General features: G+C 43.0%; 2 protein-coding genes across 3 annotated transcripts in view; both read right to left on the reverse strand.

Annotated features, from left to right (window-relative positions):
* Nucleotides 1-1,580: 1,580 nt before the first annotated feature.
* Nucleotides 1,581-21,065, reverse strand: TTC4 (tetratricopeptide repeat domain 4). 2 transcript variants are annotated; one of them, XM_011370425.2, is made up of 10 exons: nucleotides 20,877-21,065; nucleotides 20,128-20,245; nucleotides 19,288-19,449; nucleotides 17,473-17,550; nucleotides 16,087-16,211; nucleotides 10,109-10,195; nucleotides 8,060-8,277; nucleotides 7,413-7,494; nucleotides 4,884-4,966; nucleotides 1,581-2,847 (listed from the first exon to the last, which is right to left on the reverse strand). In XM_011370425.2, the coding sequence occupies exons 1-10, from the start codon at nucleotides 20,985-20,987 to the stop codon at nucleotides 2,745-2,747; spliced, it is 1,167 nt and encodes a 388-aa protein (XP_011368727.1). In that variant the 5' UTR covers nucleotides 20,988-21,065; the 3' UTR covers nucleotides 1,581-2,744. The 2 variants fall into 2 exon arrangements, with proteins under 2 accessions (XP_011368727.1, XP_023392536.1); XM_023536768.1 differs by lacking the exons at nucleotides 1,581-2,847; nucleotides 4,884-4,966 and adding an exon at nucleotides 6,334-6,914.
* A 3,984-nt stretch (nucleotides 21,066-25,049) lies between these two features.
* The window catches only part of MROH7 (maestro heat like repeat family member 7), a 39,571-nt gene continuing 37,526 nt past the window's right edge, over nucleotides 25,050-27,094 (reverse strand). The window contains exons 19-20 of the mRNA XM_011370513.2: nucleotides 25,859-25,921; nucleotides 25,050-25,341 (exon numbers count right to left, since the gene is read on the reverse strand). Of these exons, the coding sequence (XP_011368815.1) occupies nucleotides 25,097-25,341; nucleotides 25,859-25,921 (308 nt within the window). The 3' untranslated portion in view covers nucleotides 25,050-25,096. The remainder of the gene's footprint in view (nucleotides 25,342-25,858; nucleotides 25,922-27,094) is intronic.

A 27,094-nucleotide genomic window follows, 5' to 3' on the forward strand; every position in this document is an offset into this window, starting at 1 on the left:
CCCCTTGGAATCATCTGCCTCTTGGGCTGCCTGTTCCACCGGCTCTGCCCCTGAATAAGGGGCACCCCCCAGGGCTTTTTTCCCACACTCCTCCGCCCTGCTCAGCGAGGCTTCTACTGGCCAGAGAACTGGAAAGGGAGGTCCCAGGGTGGGCAGTGCACAGAGACCCCTGTTCTCTGGCCCAGCAGAGTTGTAGTCCTAACCTCCTCAGGCCCACTCCTAAGTCCATGCTCCTTCCACTCTCTTGCACCCAGAGAAGATGGCAGAGGTCAGAGGAGGCAAAGCCTGTGGGCTTGTGAGGCCAGGTGCCTTCCTGGAGGAGGTATAAGACAGCCATGTTGGGCTCAACCCTGGGAATGCCATTGTTGATGCTTGTGTGTGTAAGTGGAGCCTTGGAACAGGACTGTTTTCATTCCTTAGTTCTTTCATCTGTTCATCCATCCATCCATCCATTCATCAGCACACTCACAGTCACTGAACTCCCACTGTGTGTTAGGCCTGGGCACTCAAAACAAAGCCTCATTTGGCCCCTACTCTGAGAGCTCGCCTTCTGGAAGGTTTAGTGCAGCATTTCTCAAATTCAGTATTAATTTGGCCCAGATAATTCTTTGGGAACCCATCATATGCAGGGTAAGATGTTAGGTAGCATCCCTGGCTTCAACTCACTAGATGTCAGCAGCATCCCACCAAGTTGTGATAACCAAAAATGACATTGACAAGTCCCCTGGGGTGCAAGTCTCCTGGTTGAGAACCACTGGTCTAGTGCCACTACTGGTTTGCATAGATGTACACCTGTTTACTTAAGAGCTAGTTACTGAATAATGTGCCAGGCACTTTGCATACAATATTTGCACATAAGTGCCATGGACATGCCTATGAGGTAGGTGGTATAGTGAATCATTTTACAGATGAACTAGGCTCTTATCACAGTCCCTTATAGTCACAATAAGTCAGCAACCACCAGGATCCTACCTCTGGTCTAATAGTCTGCCATTCTAAGTCCCATTTCTCCCCTTTGCACTTCTGCCCCCACCCCTAGCTGGAGGGAAAGGGAGAGACTGAAGGGAAGGGAAAACAGAAGCTTGTCGATCAGAGGCCTTATGAAAAGGGCTGGGTGATAGGGATGGTCACGTGACAACCCTTCTCAGGTATGTAGTTTTGAATGTATAACCTGCTCTCTGGCATCTCATCCCAGTGTTGGGGAGAGGGTGGAGTAATTAGTCTGTTTCACAGAGAAGGCAGCACACCGGAACCTGCTTTGCCCCAAGACAGTGAGGTGAATGGAGGGGGCTACTGTAGGGAACCCTACACTGTCTGCTAGGGTTGTTACTAAATGTTAGGCCTCTTACACAAAGTGCTGGGTTCTTACAAAGAGAGCTAAGTGGGAGTCTCTAGCTGGGGAGTGAGGAAGCATGGCCTCAGCCAGGCTTGGGAGGAAGGCTGGACTTCAGCTTCCTGGCCACGAGCCATAGGCAGGGACCTGCACCTGGAAGGAAAGCTGCATGGCTGCCAATATTCTACAGCAAATTGACCTTCAAAGACAAGGAAGCACTCAGCACAAAATCCCACATTAGTCCATCTTAAGGACAGCAGCTGGTTTCAGTTTAATGATGTATTAGTTAGCTTTGCTAGAGTAACAACCACCACATAACCCCTGATGATTACAGCAACAAACATTCATTTCTCATTTGTGTTACAATCAGTGGCTGCAGGCCAGCTGCTGCAGCTCTGCTCCACATGTCTTACCCTTCTGGCACCCAGGCTGAAGGAACAGCCACAATCTGGGAAAGTTTCTCATAGCAGAGGGAAAAGAGCATGAACCTAACATGCAATGGCTCTTCAGGAAGGCACACAACTCCCAGAGGGATGTGGTGGGCACTGCAGGAAGTCACATGGCTATAGGTAAGAATATATAAAACCCTCTAGGAAAAAGGAAGCAAATAGCTGCAGACAAAAATACAATCTATGACAATAAGTCAATGTGCAAAAAGACTCCAGTTTAAAAGGCACAAAATCCTGAAATGTGAAAACTGGGGAGGAATGCAGAATCCACACTGTCCAAGTGTGTCACAATCCTCCATATTGCAAAGATCAGAAAAATTAGCAAACTTTTTAGGGGTTCAAGGGGATCCAAGATTTCAGGTCTCTATAAATGGAGAAACAGGACCCTGCTTTCCTGGCCCCATCACACACCAAGGCATCTACAGTACCTCACAGAGCAACCCTCTGTGCTCATGAAATAACTAGAGGCTGGAGTCGCTCAGCTTTAATGCCTTCAAATTACATGCATGGTTTGTATATGTGCAGTTGGAGGGGTAGCTTCTCTGAGGCCTCCAACTCCAAAAAGCTTCAGAACCAGGTCACTAGATCCTGAGTCAGTCCAGTGAGTTCCTTGGGTCAGTTGCTATGGTTAACTGCAACAGATGGTCCATTTAGAGATGGAGGCTGATGGTTAACACGGATCACAGTGAGTCCAAGGATGTCCTGACCAAGGCGTAGAGTTTTCTATCAACAGAGGATGAAGACCAGTTGGGGCTCAGCACTCTGACCAGAGAGGCTGCAATTCAGGGAAGTCAGCAGCTCCTCTCCCACCATAATGTGAGGAAGGACTGTCCGCAGGGTGACAGATAGTGTGTCCAACTAGACAGTCTAGAAGTATGTCCAACAGACTGAAGTATACTGGATTCCAGACAGGAGAATGAGGGAGGAGATCCAGCAAGCCTGGCTCCCACAGCCTGGCTCAGTCACTTCACCTGGTGCACCTTTCTCCCCTGGAGATAATTTCTGCAAAAAGGAGAGGATCCTACACAGACCAAAAATGTTGGTGTCAGGGCTTTTACAAAGTACCTGCAGTGAACACAACAAAAGAGAGGGGTCAATTGAATTGCAATCTTAATCATTCACGGACCTTCCCAACAACAAAGTGAACCTTTGGATGTGAGTGAACATTAAAATGCAAGTTTAGCACATTTTGTTTGGTTGTTTATAAATCTGGCAAATTAGCATAGCCTGCCTTTCTCCCCACCCCCACCCCTTTACAACCTAGCCCGAACCTTTGGGCCAGTCCTCTAGCATCACTGTGACAAGAACACTACAGGAACATGCTTTCATTCATTCACTCAACAGTGAATGCCCAGGGTGCACCAAGCCCTGTGCTAAAAACAAACAAAAACCATTGTCCCTGCTCTCAAGCCCAGGGGAGAGGGAGATAATCAATTCATGACAGCAAGGCACAATTGTAGAAGCATTTGTAAAGTACAGTGTTAGCACAATGAGCATGATTTCTTCTGTGAGAAGAGAAATACGGAAAGGCTCCTAGAAGGTGCTATGTCTGAGCTTGACTTTATTTGGAAAGGGGTGATGGGAAGCAGAGCCAGAAGGTACAGGTCACCAGAGCTTTCACTATTGTTGGGCATAAAGCAAACAGAGTGAGGCAGGTTGGAGAGATGGGCAAGGCTTATTACCTTATATACCTACATCTGGACAGAGGGGCCTATATTCTGGCTCCACCCAGTCCAGGGTCTGAAGTTGCTGGAAACCTGTCATGGGTAGCCTCTTGCCTATACCAGTCATTTAAAAGTTAATCACTTCCAACAGTATTTACATTTTCTGAGAAGCATGAAATTGTTCTTCACAAATCAGTCTGCTTTCTGTTTAGATTTCTCCCCCTTTTTTTAGGGGGGAGGGCATAAATGAGGGAGAGTAGACCTTGGGCCTTTAAAGAATCTAGGTAATTTGTTAACTACTAAGAAAATGAACAGCTAAAAATTTGTCTATAAAATAGATCCGGGGCCAGAAAAAACACTGCCAAGAGAAATCATCGATCATAACTGAAGAAATCTTCACCTCCTGCTTGCCAACCCAAAGCAGAAGCCTCAAGACCAGCTGGACACCCCTACCAAGTCAGTCACCACATCACCAATTCCCAATCTGCCTCCTAAATCTCTCTCCAACCCATCCCCTACTTTAGGCTTCACCGATCGAATAGTACACTTAAAATCTATACATCATTATGTATAGACAAGCACCTTCTGTGGCTCCAAACACCATCGTCAGGATGAAGGTCACAATTTTCAGGCAGGGCATCAAGGCCTTCCCACATGGCCTTAACCCAGCTGTCTAGCCTCATCTCCCACCACGCCCAACCACCTTCATTCCCCTAACACATGAGACTCTGGGCCTAAATGCAAGAACACTTGCTTTGCTCAAAGCTTAGGGAAAAGTAGTCCATGAGTCAATTTATACATCTACTAAGGGCATTCTTTTATAGTCCAGGAACACCCCAAAAGAGAAGAAATGGACAACTACCAAATCCAACTGGCTGCCACTGCTACTAACCAATGTGCCCCCTTACAGCACAACTGCCCATTACAGTTTACAAAAGCACTTTGACTCCTCTCTCATCAGCTCTCAAATTCCTTGAGAAATATGTAGGTAAGAGTTATTACCATTCAGAGATGAGGAAACCAACCCAGAGAGGCAGTGTGTGCTCAGGGTCAAAGAGCCAGTATATGACACTGTCTGACTTTAAGAGTCAATGTTCTTTCCATATAACAGCATCAGGGACAAGGCACAATTGAGAACAGAGGGCCATCCAAGTTGTCTTCAGGAAAGCTTTTCCCTCCTCAGAAAAGTGCCATTCACTTCTCCCAGTCTGAGGGTGTCAAGGCTGAGTGCAATGGGTCATCACACTGAGTCATCACACTGCCACCTGCTTGGCCAATGGCCAGGCCAGTCTCCATGGTTGGTGTCTCATGGTTTTGTGTCCAGGGCAGAAGGGAGAGAGTACAAGGCAATCAACAGTGGAATGAGAATGTGGCTGTATCCCTGAGATAGTACATAAGCGTCTTCCCTGGTCTACTCAGCCCCATGAAGTGCCTCACCTAGGGTGCTGCAGCACCTGCAGCAGGGTGCTCTTGGGAGGCACCCGGTACAGTTCTGCCCTGTCCTCATCTTCAAAGTAGACCTGTAAGATTAACAAAGGAGCAGGAGTCAGATACACACAAAGGGATATAGCAGCACCAGGCATGTCGAGACCAAGTCTAAGGAAAAGTTAAAGAGATGGTGACTATTACTCACTGAATGGCTCCTTTATAGGCTGTGGAGTATAAAGCACTCAGTCCTCCCCTGTGACACTAAAAAAGGTACTATCAGCTCCATTTTCCGAAAGATAAAACCAATACTCAGAGAAGGGAAATAACTCACCAAAAAAATCCAGCCAGTAAACAAAGGAGCCAAGACACAGCCCAGACCTATAAGCCTTCCCATCCCCAGCAATTCAGTCACAGAGCCATAGGCATGGGGGAAGAAAGTCATGGTGGCCCAGAGCAGGAGAAGGATGTCCACACGGAGGATAACCTTGTGCTGATGTCAAAGCCCAAGCAGGGTGAGGAAGCATCTGCAGAGGAGGGCTGCAGGGGTGATGGGCTCAAAGCCCAGCCCCTAGAGGAGGGGATCCTTGCTGGGGGCCGGCCAGCCTAAGCATGGTGAGAAGGGCTTCCTGGTAGATGGCTGTCCAGGGTGGGGTATCAAGAGCCCACATGGGGTGAGGAGGGTGTCTATGCATGAGAACAGCCGATATGGGGGCCTAACCAGGGTGAAGAAGGCAGCCACTCATGGCAGGGGGCATCCTGCTATGGGGAGTGGGAACCAAGCAGGACGAAGAGGATGTTCATGCAGTGTGGGGCGTCAAGAGAGTGCACAGGATGAGGGCACCCATACTGGGGCGGCAGCTGGATGTGGGGAAACAAGAGTCCAAACAGAGTGAGGAAGGTTTCACATGAGAGAGGGGACAGTGGTGGTGACAGGAGTGGGATTAAATATAGAGATCAAATTAATAAATATATTAATAATAGAAGCCAGTGCTACAAATACAGAAAGGAAGAGATCCTGTGGTGTTGGATCAACTGAAGATACCAGTGAGACCTCATGTCCTCTCCCTCCCCCTGGCCCCCATACACGGCATTGGAGCAGTGCACTGCGCACCCCCCCCACACCCCGCCCACTCCCATACTTATGAGTATACCTATTGCACAGATCTTGGCTTCTAAATACCATTTTTTCACTAAAAAGAACCAGGGCTCCTTGGGGAAAATGGCTGACTCCAGAGGTAGGACAAGAAAAGCACGATTTCGGCCTAGAACACCTTGTGCTAGAAAGCAAGGAAGTGCTTAAAAAATGGAAACAAGACAAAAAATGGAAACAGTGGCCAAATGTGAGACAATTCGAGTATAACATAATCATAGTAACAGATTATAACTCAATGAATAGAAAACCACAAACCCACTGATACAAATAAATGATTACGATACAAATAAATGATTACATCTAAGGTGTGATAAACAATGGGATATTTATTTTAAAGTACCTCCCTAAAAAATACTAATTACAAAGTGAAAAATAGTAGCTTTACAAGAGAGAAGCCTGTCAGATCCGCCCCCCACCTCAATCAGATGATCAAATTGATGTCATCAGTAATGGCAAACTGAAATCACGTGCACCTGACAGGATGCAACAAAACACAGCATCACTTATGTGATATTCCAGTCAAATATGCATAATCCAGATCTAGTCACGAAAACAGACAAACCTACACTGATGGACTTTCCACAAAATACCTGGTCTTCAAAAGTGTTAAGATCTAGAAAACTGAGGAAAGACTTGAGAAATTCTTCCACAGCCTGAAGGAGACTAAAAGGACATGACCACTAAATACAATACAATGTGGGATACTGAACAGATCTGTTTGCTATAAAGAACATTACTGGGACAATCTGTAAAAACTGAACAGAGTCTGAAGATTAGGTGGCACTAATGTACCCAAGTTAATTTCTTAATATTGATGGTTGATTCCCATTGTGGGAAGTAGACACTAAAGTATTCAGGAGTGATGGGGCATCAGCTGGCATCTTATTCTGAAATGATTAGAAGACAAATTATTTGTACTATAAATTGATTTTTTTTTTAAATCCCAAAAATGGAATATTATTCTGCCTTGAAAAGGAAATTCTGATACATGCTACAAAATGGATGAACCTTGAAGACATTATGCTAAGTGAAATAAGCCAGACACAAAAGGACAAATATTTTATGACTCCACTCATATGAGGTAACTAAAATAGTCAAGTTAATAAAAACAGAAAGTAGAATGGTGGTTTCCACGGGCTAGGGGAGGGAGAAATAGGGAGTTATTGTTTCATGGGTAGTTTCAGATTGGAATGATGCAAACGTAGATAGTGGTGACAGTTGCATAAGATTGTGAATGTACTTAATGCTACTAACTATGCACTTAAAAATAGCTAAAATGGTAAATTTTATGTTCTGTATATTTTACAATTTTTTTAAAAGAGCAGTGAAACTTCTCCCTAACCCTCAAAAAAACCCACAGAAGAACAAAATAAAATTTCACTTACCTCTAAATTATCAGGGCAGTATTTTTGCTCTAAGTCCCAAGAGGGCATTTCACCAAACATCACCATTAGATGATCAATAAACCTAAGGATATAACACATCCTTTCTGGGTATCAATAACTCATGATCTTTCCCACATTATTGTCCCCAGACACCAAATCAGACATATCAAAAATGTACAAAACATGAAATGTAGGCAGCCATTTTGACTACAGTATCCAAAATGTGTATGTGTATCACTTGTTCTATTATGACATAGTAATTGTCTTTAACTCAGGCTTTACAATATCCCTTACATTTAGCTGCATTCTAAACATTAACCCTATGAAATCACACTTTAAAACTGCTAGTTTTATTTTTTCTAATAAATATACACTTGCATTACTATGCATGTACTCTTACAACGATTTTATATCTCACCAGAAGGTACCAGTACTTGACAGTCAATACAATGGTGAGACTGTGTTTGTCACTCAAAAGCCAATTAGTAAAGTGAGAAATCAGGTATAGGATAGAGATTATGCCAAACCAGATTGAAACCTTCTATACTATTCTCTTCCCTCAACCCAAAATCCACCTGTCCCTCCTACAGAGAAAGCAGGAAAAGATCATGCAAGCAAGAGCAGAGGACTCTTGGGCAAGTAAGTACCTGGAGTCTTCATGAAAAGTGGAGATGAAGTCCGACTGGGCATACTCTGGATATAGTAAGAGCACAGGCCAGCTCAATCTGCCCTGGTCATCTACACTCAGCCTAGCTCCACAGGGGTTCTCTAAGCTGAGCCCATCCAGAAAAAGTTCACCTAGATCTTCTGAGGCTGAATCTTCATCCTCACTGGCAGCTTCAGAAACTAGCCTGATGTTCCTATCCTGGGGTAAAGACACAAACCTTATTGTATGGAAGGATGCAAATCCATTCCACTAAAACAGGGAAACTACAATACTGCAAGCTCCCTGAGGGCCAGCTCTACACAGGATTCACCTTCATTATCCCTGAGGCCTGGCACATAGTAGGCATCATTTGTTTAACTTACCTTTCTCGGGCATCAACCTCATGTTGGACTCTGTCACAGAGATGAGTTAGACACGATTCCTGCACTCAAGACCCTGCTCATGGTTTAGTGGGGAGATAGCTATAGAAATAAGTATAATATACAGTAAGAAGTAGAGCTGTGGAACTGCAGATCATGAAGAATTAATTCAGTCTGGGGACTGGAGATGACTGGGGAATGCTGGGCCTTGAACAAAGACTCTGAAAGGCAGAGAAGTTGGGGATGCGGGAAGGTGGAAGGGTGTTCCACTCCAAGGAACAGGATGTGCAAAGGCACAGAAAAGGGCAAGAGTATGGCATGTACAAAAATGGTAAATGCTTTCACATCTCACCAGATAGTTTAGCTGGGACATGGAATACCAAAAATAACGCACATTGACTTAATCTTAACTATCTCATGGAAATAAGGATAAGTCAAAAGTCTAAATAGTAGCGTCACCTCTTATGTATTTGTGTGGAGGTTCCTAAGGCTAGCACCCAAGAAAAAAATTACATGCAATCAAAATTACCTTTAATGCTATCTCCTAAATCAGGGATTGGCAAACTTTCCCTTAAAGGGTCAGATAAGAAATATTTTAGGCTCTGTGGGTCAAATGGTCTCTGCAGATGTAAACTACTCAACTCTGCCACTGTAGTGTGAAAACAGCCATAGGTAACACAAACAAGCAAGCAGGGCTTCAGTTTGCTGACCCCTGCTTTAAACCATTGATATCATGTAGCATGTATGGCTTTGTGTATACTATTGTTGAGAGTAATTCTTTTGTACAGTGAAGTCTGAGATGCAGAGTTGGACTAAAGGAAGAACCCCAAAAAAAGGTCTGTGGGCAAATGTCTGTACATTCCAATATTCTACATTTTAGAAAATGACCAAATTCCTCACTGTAAATGAGGATTAGGTAGAGAATCTGGAGTATTACATTCTGTTTAATCTACTAATATATGTTAATAGATTACTTGAAGTGGGGAGGGATAAGTAGAGTGTATCTTGGTAGTCTGAAGTTCTCAAAGTCAAGTCACTTAAATGGGTACATAATTTAACTAACCAAAGAATGAAACCAAGAACCTACCCCATACTCCCATAGCAGGTGTTATTCCCTCTTATAAGACCAAGGCTCATCAGGTGACTTGCTGGATATCCAGGTAAAAACAGGGTTTAGATCAGACTACGTTCATTTAAGATGCAGGAAAAAGAGGGTAAGGGAGGTAGAATTTGTTGTTGTTATTGTTAGTTAGAGGAGCAACATCCTAAAAATTCACACTTTCTCAATGCAGTATAACACAGTGGCTAAGAGCAAGACCTGGCTCTGACATACATCAGCTGTATGAGGTTTCTTCACCTCTCTAAGACTGTCATCATCTAGCAAAACAGAAACAAGAAGACCTACTTCAGAAAACTACTGTGATTAATAATGCTTAACCCATAGCAACTATTTAGTATAGGTTACCTGAGCCCAACACATGTACACAAGTGGGAGAGCTGACTGAACTCAGAGCGTGCTGACTTCAGGGCCCCTTCATCACACTGCTTCACCAGAGCAAAGAGAAAATGAAGAAATTCATTCAGGTAAAGCACCCCAAAAAATGTTCCCAAGAGGCTTCAAGATTAATGGAGTTAGCAAGAACATAAGGGCCTGAGGTTTGAGAACTCACCTTGATGGCCTGGAGTAAAGCCTTATTCTGATTCTGCTCCTTCTTTTCTTTCAACTTTGCTTTCCTTATATCCCTCTGTTCAGTTCGCTAAAAATGAAATTCAGATGCATCAGCTCTAGGGAACTTGCTTCCTCTTGTTACCCCAGCCTGCTCCGAATTACTATCTCTGGTCTCTATCCAACCCAGACTCCTGTGACAAAGGATACCAATGGCCAGATTCAGTTTAATAAGCATTTAAAAAGCACGTGTCTGGGTGCTAGAACCAGTGGCAGCAGAAATTTAAAAATCTACAGTTGCTGTACCCAAGTAGATTACAATCTACTGAGGGGAACAGCTAAGTAAACAGTCTGTTATGCATTACCATGGCAGTGTGAACCAAGTTCTATGAAACACACAGGAAGGACTGACTGCCCCTTTGAGGAGGTGAGTTTAGACAGACAAGGAAGATTGTTCCAGATGAAGGAGAAAGGGCATTCTCGGTAATAGGGACTAACGTTGGAGCTTATGGGGCATTTCAGCTTCTCTGGTGTGGCTGGAGTATAGGAAAACACATTGGAAAAACCCAGGGTAAGAACTTATCAGAGGCTCTGGCTTTTGCACAATTATAATCCATGAGAGAAAAGTACTACCAGTCTACTTAATCTGGCAGAAATATAATTTTGATTTCCTTTTCCTGCTAATCTACCCCAAACTAGTTGATCCTTCTTTTATCCCCAAGATTGTAGATTAATAGGGATCAGCAAACTCCTCCTTACAGGGCCAGAGAGTAAATATTTTAGACTTTGTAGACCATGTATAGTCTCTGTCATATATTATCAGGTTTTGTTTGCTGTTTATAACCCTTTAAAAATGCAAAAAATATTCTTAGTTCACAGAATGTGCAGTAACAGGCTACAGACTGGATTTGGCCTGTGGGTCAATTTGCTGACCCCTGCTCTAAAATATAACACTAACCATCCCTTATCTTCTACACAATACCCCACAAAGGTTAACATGGGTCTTTTTTTTTTCTTGTGAACAAAATCTACCCTTTCAGGGAGACAATGGCTGATAATTCTTGGTCATTCCTTCCCCAATTCAGTATGCCAAGAGAGCTGCAAAAATCTTTTCTGCTATTAGTATGATTATACTATCAAGAGCGCCTGCCCCATGGATACCACTAAAACTATGTCCAATTCTGCCTTCCCAGTGGAACTACACCTGACCAACCACACGGTCTATGATCCACATTAGAAAATGATTAAGATGGATGATTAAGGATGACTCGGCCTCTGTCCCATGTTGTTTTTACTTTATTTACAGGATGCAAGTGGGTGGATATGGCTTCCTGCTCTCTCAGCTGAAGTTTGGGGTCTCAGCAGCCCACATAAAGTAGAATAACCACTAGGTCAGAGGAGGCCCCCTCCCCGCACTTTAAATCAACTGTATCGAGGAATAATTTATAGATTTTAAGTGTACAGTTGATAAGTTATGGTAAATGTATACCCTGAGTACTCAACACTCCAATCAAGACAGAAAACATTTCTATCCCCTAGAAGGTTCCTTCATACCCCTTTGCAGTCAGTCCCCACCCCATCCCACCACTGACAGGTTTGTTTCTTTTTACTGCCAAGTAATATTAATGGTATGAATATACTACACTTTGCTTATCTATTTTCTTGTTATTAGACACAACTATTTCTGGGTTACTATGACTAAAACAGGCTATAAGCATTCTTATACAAGTCTTTTTATAAACATGTTTTAATTTCTCTTAGGTAAATATCTAGGAGTGAAATTGCTGGGTCGTAGGAGAGGTGTATGAAACTGTCAAACTGATTTCCAACATGGTCATACCATTTTATATCCCACTGGCAGTATGTGAGAGTTCCAGTTGGTCCACATCTTTGCCAATATTTGGTATTGGCAGGCAGTCTTGTACACTGGGATCCCATTGAGGTTTAATTTGCATTTCCCTGACGACTAATGATACTGTGCATATTTTTACGTGCTTATTGTAAATCTTTTGAGAAGTATGTTTCTTTTGCCACATTTAAAAATTTTCCATATTGACTTCTTTATGTATTCTGGATACAAATCCTTTATCAGACATTTGTATTACAAATATTTTCTTCCATTCTATGGCTTGCCTTTTAATCTTAGTGATATCTCTTTTTTTAAGTTTCGACTAAGTCCTATTTATCAATAATTTTGTCTTTTTTGGTTAGTATATGTATTTTTTAATTTTTAATTGAGGTGAAATTCACGACATAAAATTAACCATTTTAAAGTATATGATTCGGTGGCATATAGTACACTCACTATTTTGTGCAATCAACACCTCTATGTAGTTCCAAGACTTTTCAATATCCTAAAAGAAAACTGCAAGCCCATTTAGCAGTCAGTCCCCCCAACTCCTGGACACCATCTGCTGTATTTACAGATTTACCTATTTTGGACGTTTCATATATATATGAAATCATAGAATATGTGATCTTTCATATCTGGCTTCTTTCACAGCATAGTATTTTGAGGTTCATCGAATCTGTAGCATATATCACTACTTCATTCCTTTATTTATCATCAGGAGATGGACATTTAGATTGTTTTCACTTTTTAGCCACTATGAATAGTGTTGCTATGAACATTCATGTATAAGTATTTGTTTGAATACTTGTTTATAGTTCTTTTGGGTACATACCTAGGAGTGGAAATGTTATGCTATATGGTAATTCTATGGTTAACTTTTTGATGAACTGTCATATTGTTTTCCATAGTGGTTACACCATTTTACATTCCCACCAGCAATATGTAAGGGTATCGGTTTCTCCACATTTTCATCAGTTTATTATTTACCTACTGTAAAAAAATTACAGCTATGCTAGTGAATTAGTATCTGATTGTGTTTTTGATTTATATTTCTCTAATGACTAATGATATTATCTTTCTTTTGCTTGTTGGCCATTTGTGTATCATCTTTAAAGAAATGTCTATCCATTTCCTTTGCTCATTTAAAAAACTTCTGATTACTGAGATGTTAAGAGTGTTTTACATATTCTAGATAAAAGTCCCTTAGCGGATATATGATTTACAAATATTTTCTCCCATTCTGTGGTTGCCTTTTTACTTGGGTCCTCTGGGTCAATGGGTCCTCTGAAGCATAAAGTTTTTACTTTTAATAAAGTATATCTATTTTTTTCTTTAGCTGCTTAAGCTTTTTGTGTCACATCTAAGAAACCAATGCCTAATCTAAGGTCATGAAGATTTATGCCAATGTTTTCTTCTAAGAGTTTTAGTCCCAGCATCATTTGTTGAAAAGACTATTTCTCCCCTCACTGAATGGTCTGGGTACTCTTGTTGAAAATCAACTGTCTATAAATGTGAGGGTTTATTTCTGAGTTCTCAGTTCTATTACAGTATATGTCTATCCTTATGCCAGTACCACAATGTCTTGATTACTATAGCTTTTCTGGTATGATTTGAAATTGGGAAGTGTGAGTCCTGTTAACATTTGTTTTTCAGGATTGTTATGGCTATTATGAGTCCCTTGAATTTCCATAGGACTATCAGAATCAGCTTCTCAATATTCTGCAAAGAAGCCAGCTGGAATTTTGATGCATAGTACATTGAAATCTGTACACCGATTTGGAGAGAATTGTCATCTTAATAATATCAAGATCTTATCCATGAACATGGAAGGAATGTCTTCCCACTTATTTAGGTTTAATTTCTTTTAACCATGTTTTGTATTTTCAAAGTATATGTTTTATGCTACTTTTGTTAAACTTATTCCTAAGTATTTTATTTCTCCTTGATTTTATTATAAATGAAATTGTTTTATTTTTACATTTGGAACGTTCGTTAAAAATATACGGAATACAGTTGATTTTTGTATACTGACATATCCTTCCCAGCTTGCTGAACTATTAGTTCAAATAGTTCTTTTAGTGGATTCCTTAGGATTTTCTATATACAAGATCATATCACTTGCAAATAGTTTTAATTCTTCCTCTCCTTCATTTTTAAAGGGTAAGTTTCCTGGATATAGAATTCTTGGTTGATAGTCTTATTTTGGCACTTAGAATGTCATCCCATTGCATTTTGGCTTCCATGGTTTCTGCTATCAGCTTTTAATTTTATTGAGGGTCTCCTATGTGAACTGTCACTTCTCTCTTGATGCTTTTAAGATTCTCTTCTTTGACTTTCAACAGTTTGATTATGATGTATCCGGGTGCAGATTTCTTTAAGTATATCCCACTTGGAGTTTATTAAGCTTCTTGGAAGGATAGATTACTGTTTGTCATCAAATCTGGGAAGTTTTCAACTGTTATTTCTTCAAATATTTTTTTTGTCCCTTTCTCTCCTCTCCTGGAACTCCCATTATGTCTATGATGCACTTAATGGCATCCCACAGGTGTCTTGGTCTCTCTTCGTCTTTATTCTTTTTTCTTTCTGTTCTTCAGGCTGGGTAATCAAACTGACCTATCTTTGAAGTTCTGCTGTTGAGCCCCTTAGTGAATTTTTCATTTCAGTTATTGTACTTATCAACTACAGTATCTGTATTTGGTTCTTTTTTATAATTTTTCCTTACTGATAGTCTCTCTTTGATCAGACATCATTCTGGTATTATTGTAGTTCTTTAGACATTGTTTCCTTTCGTTCTTAGAACATACTTAAGATACCTGGTTTAAACTCCTTGTCTTTTAAGTCCCATGTCTAGGCTTCCTCCAAGACAGTTTATATTGATTTCTTTCCTGTGTATGACCATACTTTTCCTTTCTTTGCATGTCTTGTAATTTTTTGTTGTAAACTGGACATTTTAAATATAATGTGGCAACTCTGGAAATCAGATTCTGTCTCCTCCCCAGTGTTTGTTGTTGCTGTTATTTTTTGTTTGCTTAGTGACTTTTCTGAACTAATTCTGTAAAGCCTGTATTCTCTATGTGACCACTAAAGTTTCTAACCGTTTAGCTTAATTGTTAGCTAATGACTGGACAGATTCCCCTAAATGCCTTAAGCCAACAAAGTCGGTCTTTGCTGAAAAGCTCTATGTACATGTTGGTGCACACTTTCAACTCTCACCCAAGCAGTTTACAATTCAGCTTTAACCTTCACTTCCTGCTTGCACAGAGCCTACACATCAGCCAGAAGTGAGAGCTTAAGGTCTGCTTAGGTCTTTCCAGAGCACGTGCATAGCCCTGGGCACATAATGTGACCTGCATTCCCAGGAATATGTTGGAGCTTTACAAAGCCCTTATAGAATCTCATTCCCCAGCTTTTCCTTTTAAGTTTTCTGGTAAGCCTTTAGCCACTGCCTCAGGCAGCTGCAATCTTAAATAACTGCCTCTAATTTTGACAAATGCCCCCCACTACCACCCCTACACCCAGCCAAACTATGGCAGTCTTATACCATTTCTTATTTATTCAAATCAAAATAACCACAAATTTATCTAGTACTATATGTCTCAGAAATTCACTAAGTACATACACACACACTCTCTCTCTCTCACCACCCCCCGCCACTCCCTCTCATTTAATCTTCATAAAAACCTTTGAGGTATATATTATATTCATTATTTTCAAAGAGGGGTCTGAGTTTCAGAAAGATCAGGAACTTATCCAAGGCTATACAGTTCTTCTTTATCCTATCTAGAATGTTCCCCTCACCCCTACTCCCAACTGAGTAAACTCTTGCTCAGTCTTCAAGAGATTAGACTCAGGTATCACCTCTTTCAGCAAATCTTTTCTGCTACCCCCATTTCTGCCCTGCTCTTGGCCAAGGCAAAGTCAGAGACCACTCCTACTTTGTATTCTTGCTTGCCTCTATCACACTATTGTTTGTTTACTTCTCTGTGTCCTCCAGCATTCTAAGGATAAAGACTGGTTTGGAGTGTGTTTTTAAAGAAGTTTACAACTAAAAACACACAATCTTGAGAATGCTAATTAATTCATTAATACTAATTAACAAATGTCAAATAGCTACTGATTCTGCCACCAACCTTCAGTTTGTCTGCTTTAGCCCTCATTTCCAGAAGTTTCTTTTCTTTCGCATCTATCTGCAGCCCCTCATCACACCAGTTCAGAGCCTCGGCAAAGTTTTTCAGTTCCAGATGGCATAAGGCACCTGCAGAACCCAGAACCGTTAGGATCCTTAGACAACATGCATGGAAAGAGTCCCCCTTAAACAGGAACACCCACCTCCCACCAGCTACCACCCAGTACCCTAAAGGGAAAAGCTTTTTGGCTTAGTGGCAAAAAGCATAGTCTTTGAAATCAGACAGATCTGGGCTGGAAATCTGGCTCTGTCATTTACCAGGCATTAAAGGCATTAGAGAAAGAACTGAGCATCTCTGAGCTTCGGGTTCCTCGTCTGCAGATAAGAATAAAGCCCATCTCAGAGGATTTTTCTAAATGGAATCAGCAAGCAGAATGTGCTTCAGCCATTCATCAAAGCAGTGGCAAGACCAAAGACATTAGGTCTCTCTTAAAATTACTCTTGATGGCTACCAGTATAAGCTGCCTCTCCTTTAATCATGTTCAATTTTCTCCAGTTAGCCTCTTTAGGCTTTCCACAGAATTTCAAAATATCAGAACTGTAAGGGTTTAGATGTCAACAGAATCCAACCTCATCTTCCAGAGATGAGCAAACTGATAGAGTGGATGTCTTGCCAAGGTCACATGGTAAAGTAAAACTGACAATTCGGCCGAGGATTAGACTTCCAGCCAGAGTCCAATTCCACAGGACTACATTCAATTTATTTGCCAATCTTTGCTCAGTACCTTCTTTCCCCACAGCTAAGCGACATGGATCTACTTACTACACCCAATCATAAATATCTAAAGAAGCAGAACTTTGATAAAGCATTTTTAAGTTGGTCCATGGGAATATAGGGAAGATTAATATGTGAGGAATAAATTAAAGTTTGCAAAGCACCTTTAAGCTCCTCAAAAAAAAAAGATGAAGTATAAAAGTAATAAAAGCACTATTATTATATAGAAAGGTCAGACTACAAGTGAAAAAACAATCTAGAAACATCTCAGCATCAGAGTTATCAACAAAGGTCCCATAACTTATCTTTTAATTAACATGAAGATGGCATTTGAAGATCTCACCTTTCAATCAGCTAATTTGGAAAAAATTAGAATGTGGCTTTTGGAACTGCTTTATTTTAATTAATTTTATTCTTTACTAATTTGAAATGAGAAATTTCAATTTATCTACAAATTGTTAACACACAAAAGGTTATATGATTCTCTGGGGAATTCTTTTAAAAATGGCAAGTCGCTGTGGATAAGGACCAGGAGCCTAAAATGTCTCAACTTTTGGTGCAGTACATGCCAACTTTTCCTTCATGACAATCATACTTTAGTTCTATAAGACTTACCTCTTATTATTGCTTTGAGGTGGCAGGGTTTTAGCTTTCTAGCAGCTGTCACATCATTGAGAGCAGAACGAAAATTGCCTAATAAAACACCAGTTAGTAAAAGAAAGAACTAGTTTTGAGATCAGAATATTTCCAAAATTTTGTGGGTAGGCACAAAGACACTGTACAATCCTGGATAAATATAAATCAGAGCAACTGTTTTTAGAAAAGAAATATAATTGTGGTCATCAAGAACCTTAGAACTGTTTGTAACACCAAGCAACCAACCCACAGAACTACAGACCGTAAGCACATGAAAAGATGTTCAATGTCAAGAATGATTAATTAAAATTAACATGAAATTGGTAAAAATTAAAGAGAATATCCAATATTAAAGATATGGGAAAAGGGCACTCTAAGGGTAAATTAGCAAATCAGAATGCACTTTGAGATACTTTGACCCAACAATATTCTAAGAACTTACCCTACCTTTCATAGTTGCTAAGAGGTCAAAAGGGATAACAAATATGAAAGTGAGCTCTGCCAGTGACATATTAGTTAAGGAATGGCTCTCATTAAGCATCTGCCCCTCTGGTGTCACACACACACTTTTTTTTTCTTACAAGGTGCTTTTGGTCTTACTAACCCTGTAAGTGACACCCTTTAAGTTCTCCAAGAAAAAGAACTATGTAGCTCTTGTTCACAATGCAGTGCTTAGCACATAGTAAAAGGTTGGGTCTTACTCATCTCTAGGATGCCAGTGCCTACAACAGAATAAGAACTCAGTTTGTCATCTGAATGAAGATGTATTCCTCCAGAAGTCAGAAAACTGAGTTTCTAATCCAGGTTCTGGTACAAACCAAAGGGCCTCTCTCTGGGCTTATACAAAATGAGGGGGTTGGTTGGCCCAAATAACCTCTAACCTCTAAAGTTCTACACCACTCTTACTTTTTAGAATTTTATAATAAAACAGGCTAAATGAGAACAGTAGGAGCAGACTATGGTTGGGTAGAAACTACCCAAATGATACTAAATCCCAACAGACTTATCCCAGCTAGACTGCAAGGCTTATTCTCTCCCAGGCCCGAAGAAATGCCTGGAGTCATTTCCAGGTACTCTCTAAACTGTGATTAAAAACACAGGTCTAATATGGCCAAAAATAGTCACCAGCAATAATGCCACCCAAATAATCAGTGTTTCCCAAAGTGACATCTGCTGAACAGTACTGCATGTTAATAAATGTTAACTGAAAAGGGGGCGTACAGAACTTGAGAATCACAGGGTAAGGTTCTTTGCTATAGGTTTTCTCACAGTCCTTAACATACTAATGTGTGCTGCAAATCCCCAACAAAGAAGCAACACTCTCCAAACTTACTTGTCCAAAGAATATTTTTTCTTTCAAGGGCCCCACAGAATATTTTGAGAAATTCTCCCTTATATTAATATAGTTCTCACACAAAGACCTCTATTGCCTTAATCCTTCTAGTGTACTTGAGAAGAGGGTACAAGGCCAGAAAAAAACTTTTGAGAGAGAATTTGGGCTAAAAAACCCCAGATCATAAACTCCTGTATTAAGGTACTTCACGTCGCTCATTTGGTTCGGATAGTAAAAATTATGCAATCTATGGTAGGAGGAGGGGATGGGAATTTTTTTCAAAAACAATCTGGCTTCCCTTTTCACCAAGTCTACCTGGAAGATCAGAGTTCAATTAAACTATCCTAAGTTTCTGGGAGAAGCAGCTCCTCTTCCTCTGACACTCTCAAACTCTCCACTAGCCATCATAATGGTTTTTATCATAAGTTAACTCTTTAGAAAGCACTAAATAATGGAATTACCCAGATAGTACTGTGCTGCTGCCCGGTTGGTATAAAGAACAGCATTCAAATCAGCATCTCCACATTTCTTCTTTAAGCCTTCACTGTATGAAATCACAGCTTTTTTATAGTCTTTTTCTTTAAAGTAATCATTGCCCTCATCTTTATAGGTCTTGGCCTGTTCTGTAAAGAAGAGAAGAAATAATCACTATTTCCTATTTTTAAAAAGTCTCATTAAAAGTTTCTAAATCATGCAAAAATTAAACATAATAAACCAAACAGAAGAAACCAATAGGGAAAGAAAACAAAATACTATAAAACTGGGTATCAACATGGACAAAATTATGTGTACTTAATGCTACAATCAATTCCAAATATCTTAGAAAGTAGATTATTAAGTGCTTACAAAAAAAGAAACATAATAGAAAAATGCATACTTATCCTTTTAGAAAGAACTTTTTTTTTTTAATTACTGAAGAAATGGGGGTAATTATATTTCTGCTTGTGTTCATGTTGTTTTATTCCCTGGAATGATTTCTGATCCATTATGAGTCCACTCCTACCTCTCCGCCTTCAGTGTTCCAGCCGCACCAAGTCTATAGTTACATGTTGGCACTATCACATGTTTGTCCTGATTCTTTAGGACAATTTGTATATTCATTGGAGCATGACTTTGAGGGCAGTCTTCTTCATCCCCATCTCCAATGCCTAGCATTTAGTAGGTATCCAAAGAAGTATATGTTGAATAAGTAGTTACAAGTAAGCTCAGGCTAACTACTACTTGTTATCAATAAGAACTTTTCCAATCACTCTTTACCTCAAATCAATGGAGACACAAATTGTTAGAATGATGGAAGATACCTTCTGGAGATCGCTCGTCATCGAAAATAATTGACTGGAGGCAAGCCAAGTCAGGATTCTCCTCGGGATCAATATCTGATGGCGTTTTCTTCATAAATAGAGGGATCTTTTCGAATTCCTAGGGATTGTTAAGAGAAGAATGGACTATACAAATAGGATTTTCCATTGAGTAGATCCAACTCCATGTCTCTATATCAAAGTTTTCTTATCATAATTTGCAAATCATCATGATTGGCTGTATCTCTCCCTATCCAGGCCTCAGTTTCCCATCTGTAAAATGAAAGTGTAGGATAATGATCTCTAAACATTCTTCCAAAAAAAAAAAATAATAATAATTCTACCTTTTATCACATTCTTACAAGACCCGTAGTGATTACCATTAATGGAAGGTTCTACGTTCCTGGCACTTTACCCACCATCTCATTTCATCTTCGCCACAATCCTACGAGATTGGTGCTATAGTTAGGGCAATTTTACAGATCCGAGAGACCGCTAAAGGAAGTAACTGACCCAGTATCAGGGCCAATAAGTGGTGGAGTCACAGATCCGTCTGACTTCAAAACCAAGACTTCTAAATGTACTGGTATACTAAAACCCTGAAACCCCTGAGGCTGACTTTTAACACTCAAGCAGAAATCACCTATCTGCTAGTAGCGCAAGGGGTCGGGGACTGAGGGAGGTGCCTCCGCGCCTGGAGCCCGAGTGCGCAGGACGCCCCACACACGTGCAGCGCCCCGGGGTCTGCCCACCTCCTCCCACTGGTCCTCGTTGAAGCCTCCTCGGTAAGGCTGGTTCTGGAACTTTTCCAAGAACGAGTCCATGGCGTCATCAGAGATAGCCTCCAGCTCAGGCTGCTCCATGGCGGGTCCACGGCCGTCCCGCCACAGTCCCGGCACTCGGAATGGCGCTGCAACTTCCGGCGGCGCGGGCTCTCTTCCTTCAATCCTCCGGGCGACGCCGGCCCACGCTCCTCGGGTTCCGCAGCTCTGGGGGCGTGGCCGACCTGGCTGCACCCCTCCCCCTACAGGCACCAGCCCCGCCCCGCCCTCCCTGCAGCTGTGCGGCAGCCCAGGCCCCCGAATGAATAAACTCAGCACCCCACCACCCCCGACTATCTCTGAAACCTCAGCTCATTTGTTCAGCCCGTTAACACATATTTCCTAAACTCCTTCTGGGTTCCAGGCCTGTTGTAGTCGCTGGGTATACAGTGGTGAGCAAAGCAGATAAAATCCCTGTGCTCCTGGAGTTAATAAGGTTGTGAGGAGGGACAGACAGTAAATAAATAAGATATGAGAGTTTGTCGGGTGGTAGCAAAAGCTATAGGAGAAAAGTTTTAAGCTGGTAGACAGGCATTCAAGCAGAGGAGGAGACCCGGAGTGGCCAGGGTATGGTTGGGGGTGGAGGTGATGGGGGAGTATTCTCATGGAGGGAACAGGCAGGGCGGAGCCCCAGCTGGGGAGCTGGCACTGAGGAGATGGTGCTGGAGGAGAATGAGAAAGACGGTGAAGTGGGAGAGTTAATGGACCGTTATTCTGAGGACTTGGGTATTACTCAGTGCAATGGGACCTTTGGGAGAGTTCTAAGGAAAGGAGATGTGATCAGACATGTCTATTTATGAAGTTAACCACTCGTTATCCCCACAACTGGGATGAAAACAAGGTCTCCAGGCCAGATGTGTCTTCCTTCAGCCACTGGGTTACCCAGCAAATGGCTGCCAGGCCCTGCACTGAGTGTTACAGTCTAGGGTAGCCCACAGCCTGATCTATCTAGAAGGAAAGGCAGCCAGGCTGCAGACCAGTCGAAACCAGGGCTTAAACACAAATCTGCACAGTGGAGGCACAGAGAGGTCTGCGTTACAGGAGAGGGGAACAGGGAGGTTTCACTGAGGAGGTAATGCAGAGCTGAGAACAGAGATGAGGAAGGTCTCTGCAAATGGATGGAGGCTGCAGGGAAGATGGGCATTTCAGGCATTGGGAGCCCATGTGCAGAGAGATGTGGAGGTGTGCAACAGCTCAGCATGCTGACAGCAAGGCTAAAGATGACATGTGGAAGGCCACGAGCCTTCCAGGGCTAGGACTGTGTCTTTCCCTTCTAACTTGCCCGCACGTAACAGAACATTTGGTTCTTTTCTTCCAAACCTAAGCTTCATTTTCCACCTTTCCTCCTCTAGCCTGCTCCCTTAACCACATTTCCCATTCTTATTCTCTTCATTATCGTGTCTCTTCTTGAGTATAGAGCCTACTAAGCCCTTTTGCTTCCATTTTTTAATTCGATTCCTATAAAACTCTGTAAGAACCCATTTTATAGGTAATGATAGGAGAGGCTCAGAAAAGGGAAGTGATTTGCCCAGTGCTCTTTAACCCTTCCAACTCAAGACTACTTGGAGGCCTTGGCCAGTAACTGAGCCTATCAGCCTCTGTTGAGCTTTGAGGCCACCCAGACCCTGAATATGGCAGCTGTCGTGTGTCAAGGCCAGCCCCGGACCTGGGCTCTGGCCAATGAAAGCAGCAGTGTGAGTTTAGGTAGAAAGGGCTCAGACACGGGTGGGAAACCTTTGGGACCCACATATTTATTGATTCCCTCTGAGACCTTGGACAAAGCCCACCATCTTTGAGCCCTGTCCTCACCTGTCAAATGTGGGCAATGAAGCCTACCTGCCCTTCCAATAATTCTGTATGGCTACTGTGAGATGCAAAGAAGACGATGCTTGTGAACATTCTTGGCAATGGAAAAGGTTATACTCCCTTTTCCTACTTTCTCTTTGGACCAGGATCCTGAAAGCCTTGGCCTACCATTTATTGGAGAATGATTATGTGGTCTACTTTATGGGATCCTAGGTGCTCCTCAAGCTTGTGTCTCTTCCCACTCTACGCACTCACCCAGGGAATCTCACCTTACCCCTATACACAAATGAACCCCAAAACTGTTTTGTCTCAGATCCCACTGCTGAGCTCCTCCTCTGTACAGCCAGCCACCTGGTAGCTATCTCCACTAGCATGGCACGCAAGGCCCTCAAGCTCTCCACATCCAGACTGGACTCATCCCTTACCAGACCTGCTGCTGGTTTGAGAGATCACTCAGTGGGGGAACACTGCTGGCCCAGTCATCCACCCAGAGACCTGAGCACCATACTCGGTGCCTTGCTATTCCTCCTCTTCCTCCACTAACCACTAGGTTCTGAAAATTTTCTTTCTTTAATCTCACACAGGTCTGGTCACCTTCTCCATCCCACACTGCAGCCCAGCACTGCCTCCGCTTCCCCTCTGAAGCCTCCAGCCAAGTCTCCCTACCTGTGTTCATATCCACACAACCCTCGGCCATTGCCTTTTTGTTCCATTAAGAGTAGGCTTTCTTCTGCTCCCTTTTTTATTTATTCCCCTTTATGTCCCAGTGCCCTCTTCTTTATGCCCTCCCACCACTCAGTGTGTTTTCATGTGCATTTTCCATTTGTAAGTGTTCTTACAAAGTGCAACTTCTTTGGGGCATATGTTTTTAATAAACTTTTTTCACTCAGCACTAGGTTTTATGTCCCATCTATGATGCTACATGTACCTCACTACCTCTAACTGCTGTGTGGAATGTCACAATGCTCATTTACTCCCTGAGGATGGATAGTCAGATGCCTCCCTCCTAGGCACCACAAGTAACACTGCGATAGACTTCCTCATACATCTCTCTTCATGGACCTGTGAAAAGATTTCCCTGAGATGTGTGCCCATGAGTAAAATTGCAAGGTCGTGGCTATACATAAACTCGGTATGTCTAAAAAGAGACAGATTCCTGTCCAGAATGTCTGCACCCATCTACCCTCCCACCAGCAGTGCCTGGGGGCTCCTGTATCCCTGTGAGCGGGGAGCTTTCTAAAGCAGCCATCTGCCCACATCATTCCCCTTTTTGCCTCTCCCCTCCTCACCATGTCTTCCCACTGTTCTCTGGATGAAGTCTCCCTCCTTAACACTCCCCTCCCACTGGGCTCTGTTGCACCTACCTATTGCCATTTGGGCCTTGGTCCCATGTACACTTGCTGTCCTCCATACACAGACACCATGCGGTCATCTTTCCAAACCCCCTGGAGGGGAATATGGTCTCTGAGAAGCCTTCTCTGATGCCCCAGCCCCAAGCTGGCCTATATATCTCCTCTAAACTTCATAGCCCCCATGCTTCCTTTAATCACAGCACTGGCCTGCTGGGCTGTTGGTGTCTCTATATATCTCTGACATTTCCATTAGTACAAAGTTTCTCAACCCCAGCATTTTTGACAATTTGAGATACATAATTCTTCACTGTGGGAACTTTCCTGTGCATTGTAGGATATTTATCAGTATTGCTGACCTCTACCCACTGGATATCAATAGCATCTCCATCTCCAAGATGTAACAATCAAAAGTCCAATATTCCCTGGGTGTCAAAATCACCAACGGTGAGGAACCACTGTATCAGGGCCTGGAGCTGGGTCTTGTTCATGTCTGTTTTCTTCAGTGAATGTTGCCCAAATGAGTGGTGGCCAATCTCTGGGCAAAGACTCAAGGGTGGGACTCAGAGATCAGGGTTCTGGGATATGCATCATGTCACGGGGTAAGAGGAGTCTCTTTTTTTAACTCTCCCAAAAGCCACCTGAATCATCATCTCTGTTTGTTCTTATGGTCTTCCTGTGAGGGAGAGGAAACTGAGACATCCAGCAGACTTACTCTGTGGCCTGGAGCAAGCCACTTTACCTCTCTGAGCCTCAGCTTCCCACTTATAAAATATGGACAAACAGCCTATGTGAGTCGTAAATGTCACCTGAGTCAACAATGAAGGCCATGCTCCTCTCACAGATTTGTCACACAGAGCTATGACTGCTCCAGACCCCAGGGCATCTTCCACGAGGACATAAATACTCAGGGGAGAGAGGTAAGCCACATGGCATTTATGATGAGCATGGCTGGGGCTGTGGCCTCCCCTGGGGAGGGCTGGGGGCTCAGGGACATCACTGCTTCAAGGACATCTTCCAGGACCCCAGTGCCTGCATGATCCAGGAACGCTGCTGGTGGGAAGTGGGCAGGTTCTCACAGCTTGGGCTCCAGCGGTGGGTGGTGGCCGGGTTGCATACCCATGTGTTCCCGTGCGGCAGCCGCCAGGAGTTCCTCCAGCAGCTGTCTAGGATGTTGTCCTGGGCCTGGGCTGCGCAGATGCACACTGATGCTTCTGGGTCATGTCTCAAGTTTTCCAGAGCTGAGTCATGAGGTGGAGAGAGGCCACTTGTTAAGACCAGGTCCCCACATAGGTCTCACACCTCAACCTTTTTTTCTCACTTCCATGCCTTGGCTTAGGCACCTCCTAGCTCTTCAAATTAATCATACCTTCTAAAGCCTGAAGCAAAACCTGCTTCCTCCAGGAGGCCTTCTTAAATCGCCCCAGCCTACTTTCATGCTCCTATCAGCTTCCCCATTTTTCTAAATTAATCTGACCCCCTTAAGAGTCTGCACCACTTGCCTTGCACTAAATGCTTTTTTTGGTCTGGTTTTCTGATCCTGGTTTCCTATACTGTAAGCTCCCCTAGAGTGGGCTATGTTCTGTGTCTTGGTGACCCCACGGTATCCACCATGTACCTGCTTGGACAAAGACTAGCACAACTGGATCGAGTCGAGAACCCTTGCCTGAGGACCCCTGCCCTTCCTTATAACCCACTGTGAGCCTACTCATCTTCTCACTGGCCCCTGCAACCTCACCAACACAGGGCACAACTTACCGGCTTTAACTTCATTTAGACGATCTTCGGTCATTATGCCGTCCATGCAGGGGACCAGGGACCCTTGAGCATAATCCGAGAGGTGAGCACACCCACCTCCTGACGCCGACCACAGTCCCATTCCACCCTTGGACCAGACCTCCTCAGAGAAGCCCTCCTCATCCTCTTCCAGTCTCATAAATGAGGACACAAAAAGAGAACTTCATTTTGACCCTATGATAGATCTCCCAAGAGGGGCACTGGGAGAGGGGACAGGTCCAGCAGGCAGGGATGGCACCAGGACAGGGGCCATATGGATATATGCATTTTTCTAGAGAAATTGTTTATAACTTTCTTCAGAGCCTCACAAAAGATCAGTAACCCACAGAGATTGGAATCACTGCACCATGCTGGGGGCTCTCTACAGGCAGAGGCAGGCACTGCTCTGCTTTGTTTCCCCAGCACAGGCCCTGGCACAGAGGAGACTCCCAGAGTGTTAAACACTGACATTTTTAGAAATGACTAATTTGGAAAAAAACTGAGAGAAATCAGCACCTGGGAAACAATGTCACTCCATGTTAGAAGTGGCCTCTGAGCAGGACCCCATATTCTGAGGACTCCCCGCAGTCGTGAGCATGGCTCCTCTGTCCCCGCACTGATCATGCTAACAGCCACCCCCCGACCCACACCCATCAGCATCACCACCTGAAGGGGGCTTTGTTTCTCTAGTCTAAGCACAGTGCCTGACACAGAGTAGATGCATGTATGACTGGATGGATGAACAATTGCAGGTGAGTTGAGGAAAGGCACTAAAGGAAACACCGCTTTACAAAGTTGGGGGAGGGGGCTGGGAACGCCATCCTCTCCAATCCTCTTTGCAGCAGGGTCTCCTGGTCCTTGGGGCAGTTATTCGGGAGTGGAGAGGGGAGCAGCTGGGAGGAGACATACCCAGCATGTCATCAGAAGGGTCTCGTGGGGGATTCTGGGTGAGGGGAAATCTGCTATTTGTTTTTTTCCCCACAGAGGCAGAGGTTGGGATGGTGGGAAATTGAAGAATGAGAGTAATTAACATCGAGTGAGCACCTAGATGTGCCAGGCTTTGCATTTTTAAAAAATATTCTCATCCAGTCTGTGAAACAATACTTGGTCCCATCTCACAGACTGAGGCTCTGAAAAGAGATCATGGAGCTGAGATTCTTCTTCACTTTTCCACTATGCCACTTGGCCCTCCTGCCATAGTGAATGGCAGATTCCTGC

The sequence above is a fragment of the Pteropus vampyrus genome, unplaced genomic scaffold (assembly GCF_000151845.1).
Source record: "Pteropus vampyrus isolate Shadow unplaced genomic scaffold, Pvam_2.0 Scaffold170, whole genome shotgun sequence".
NCBI lineage: Eukaryota > Metazoa > Chordata > Mammalia > Chiroptera > Pteropodidae > Pteropus > Pteropus vampyrus.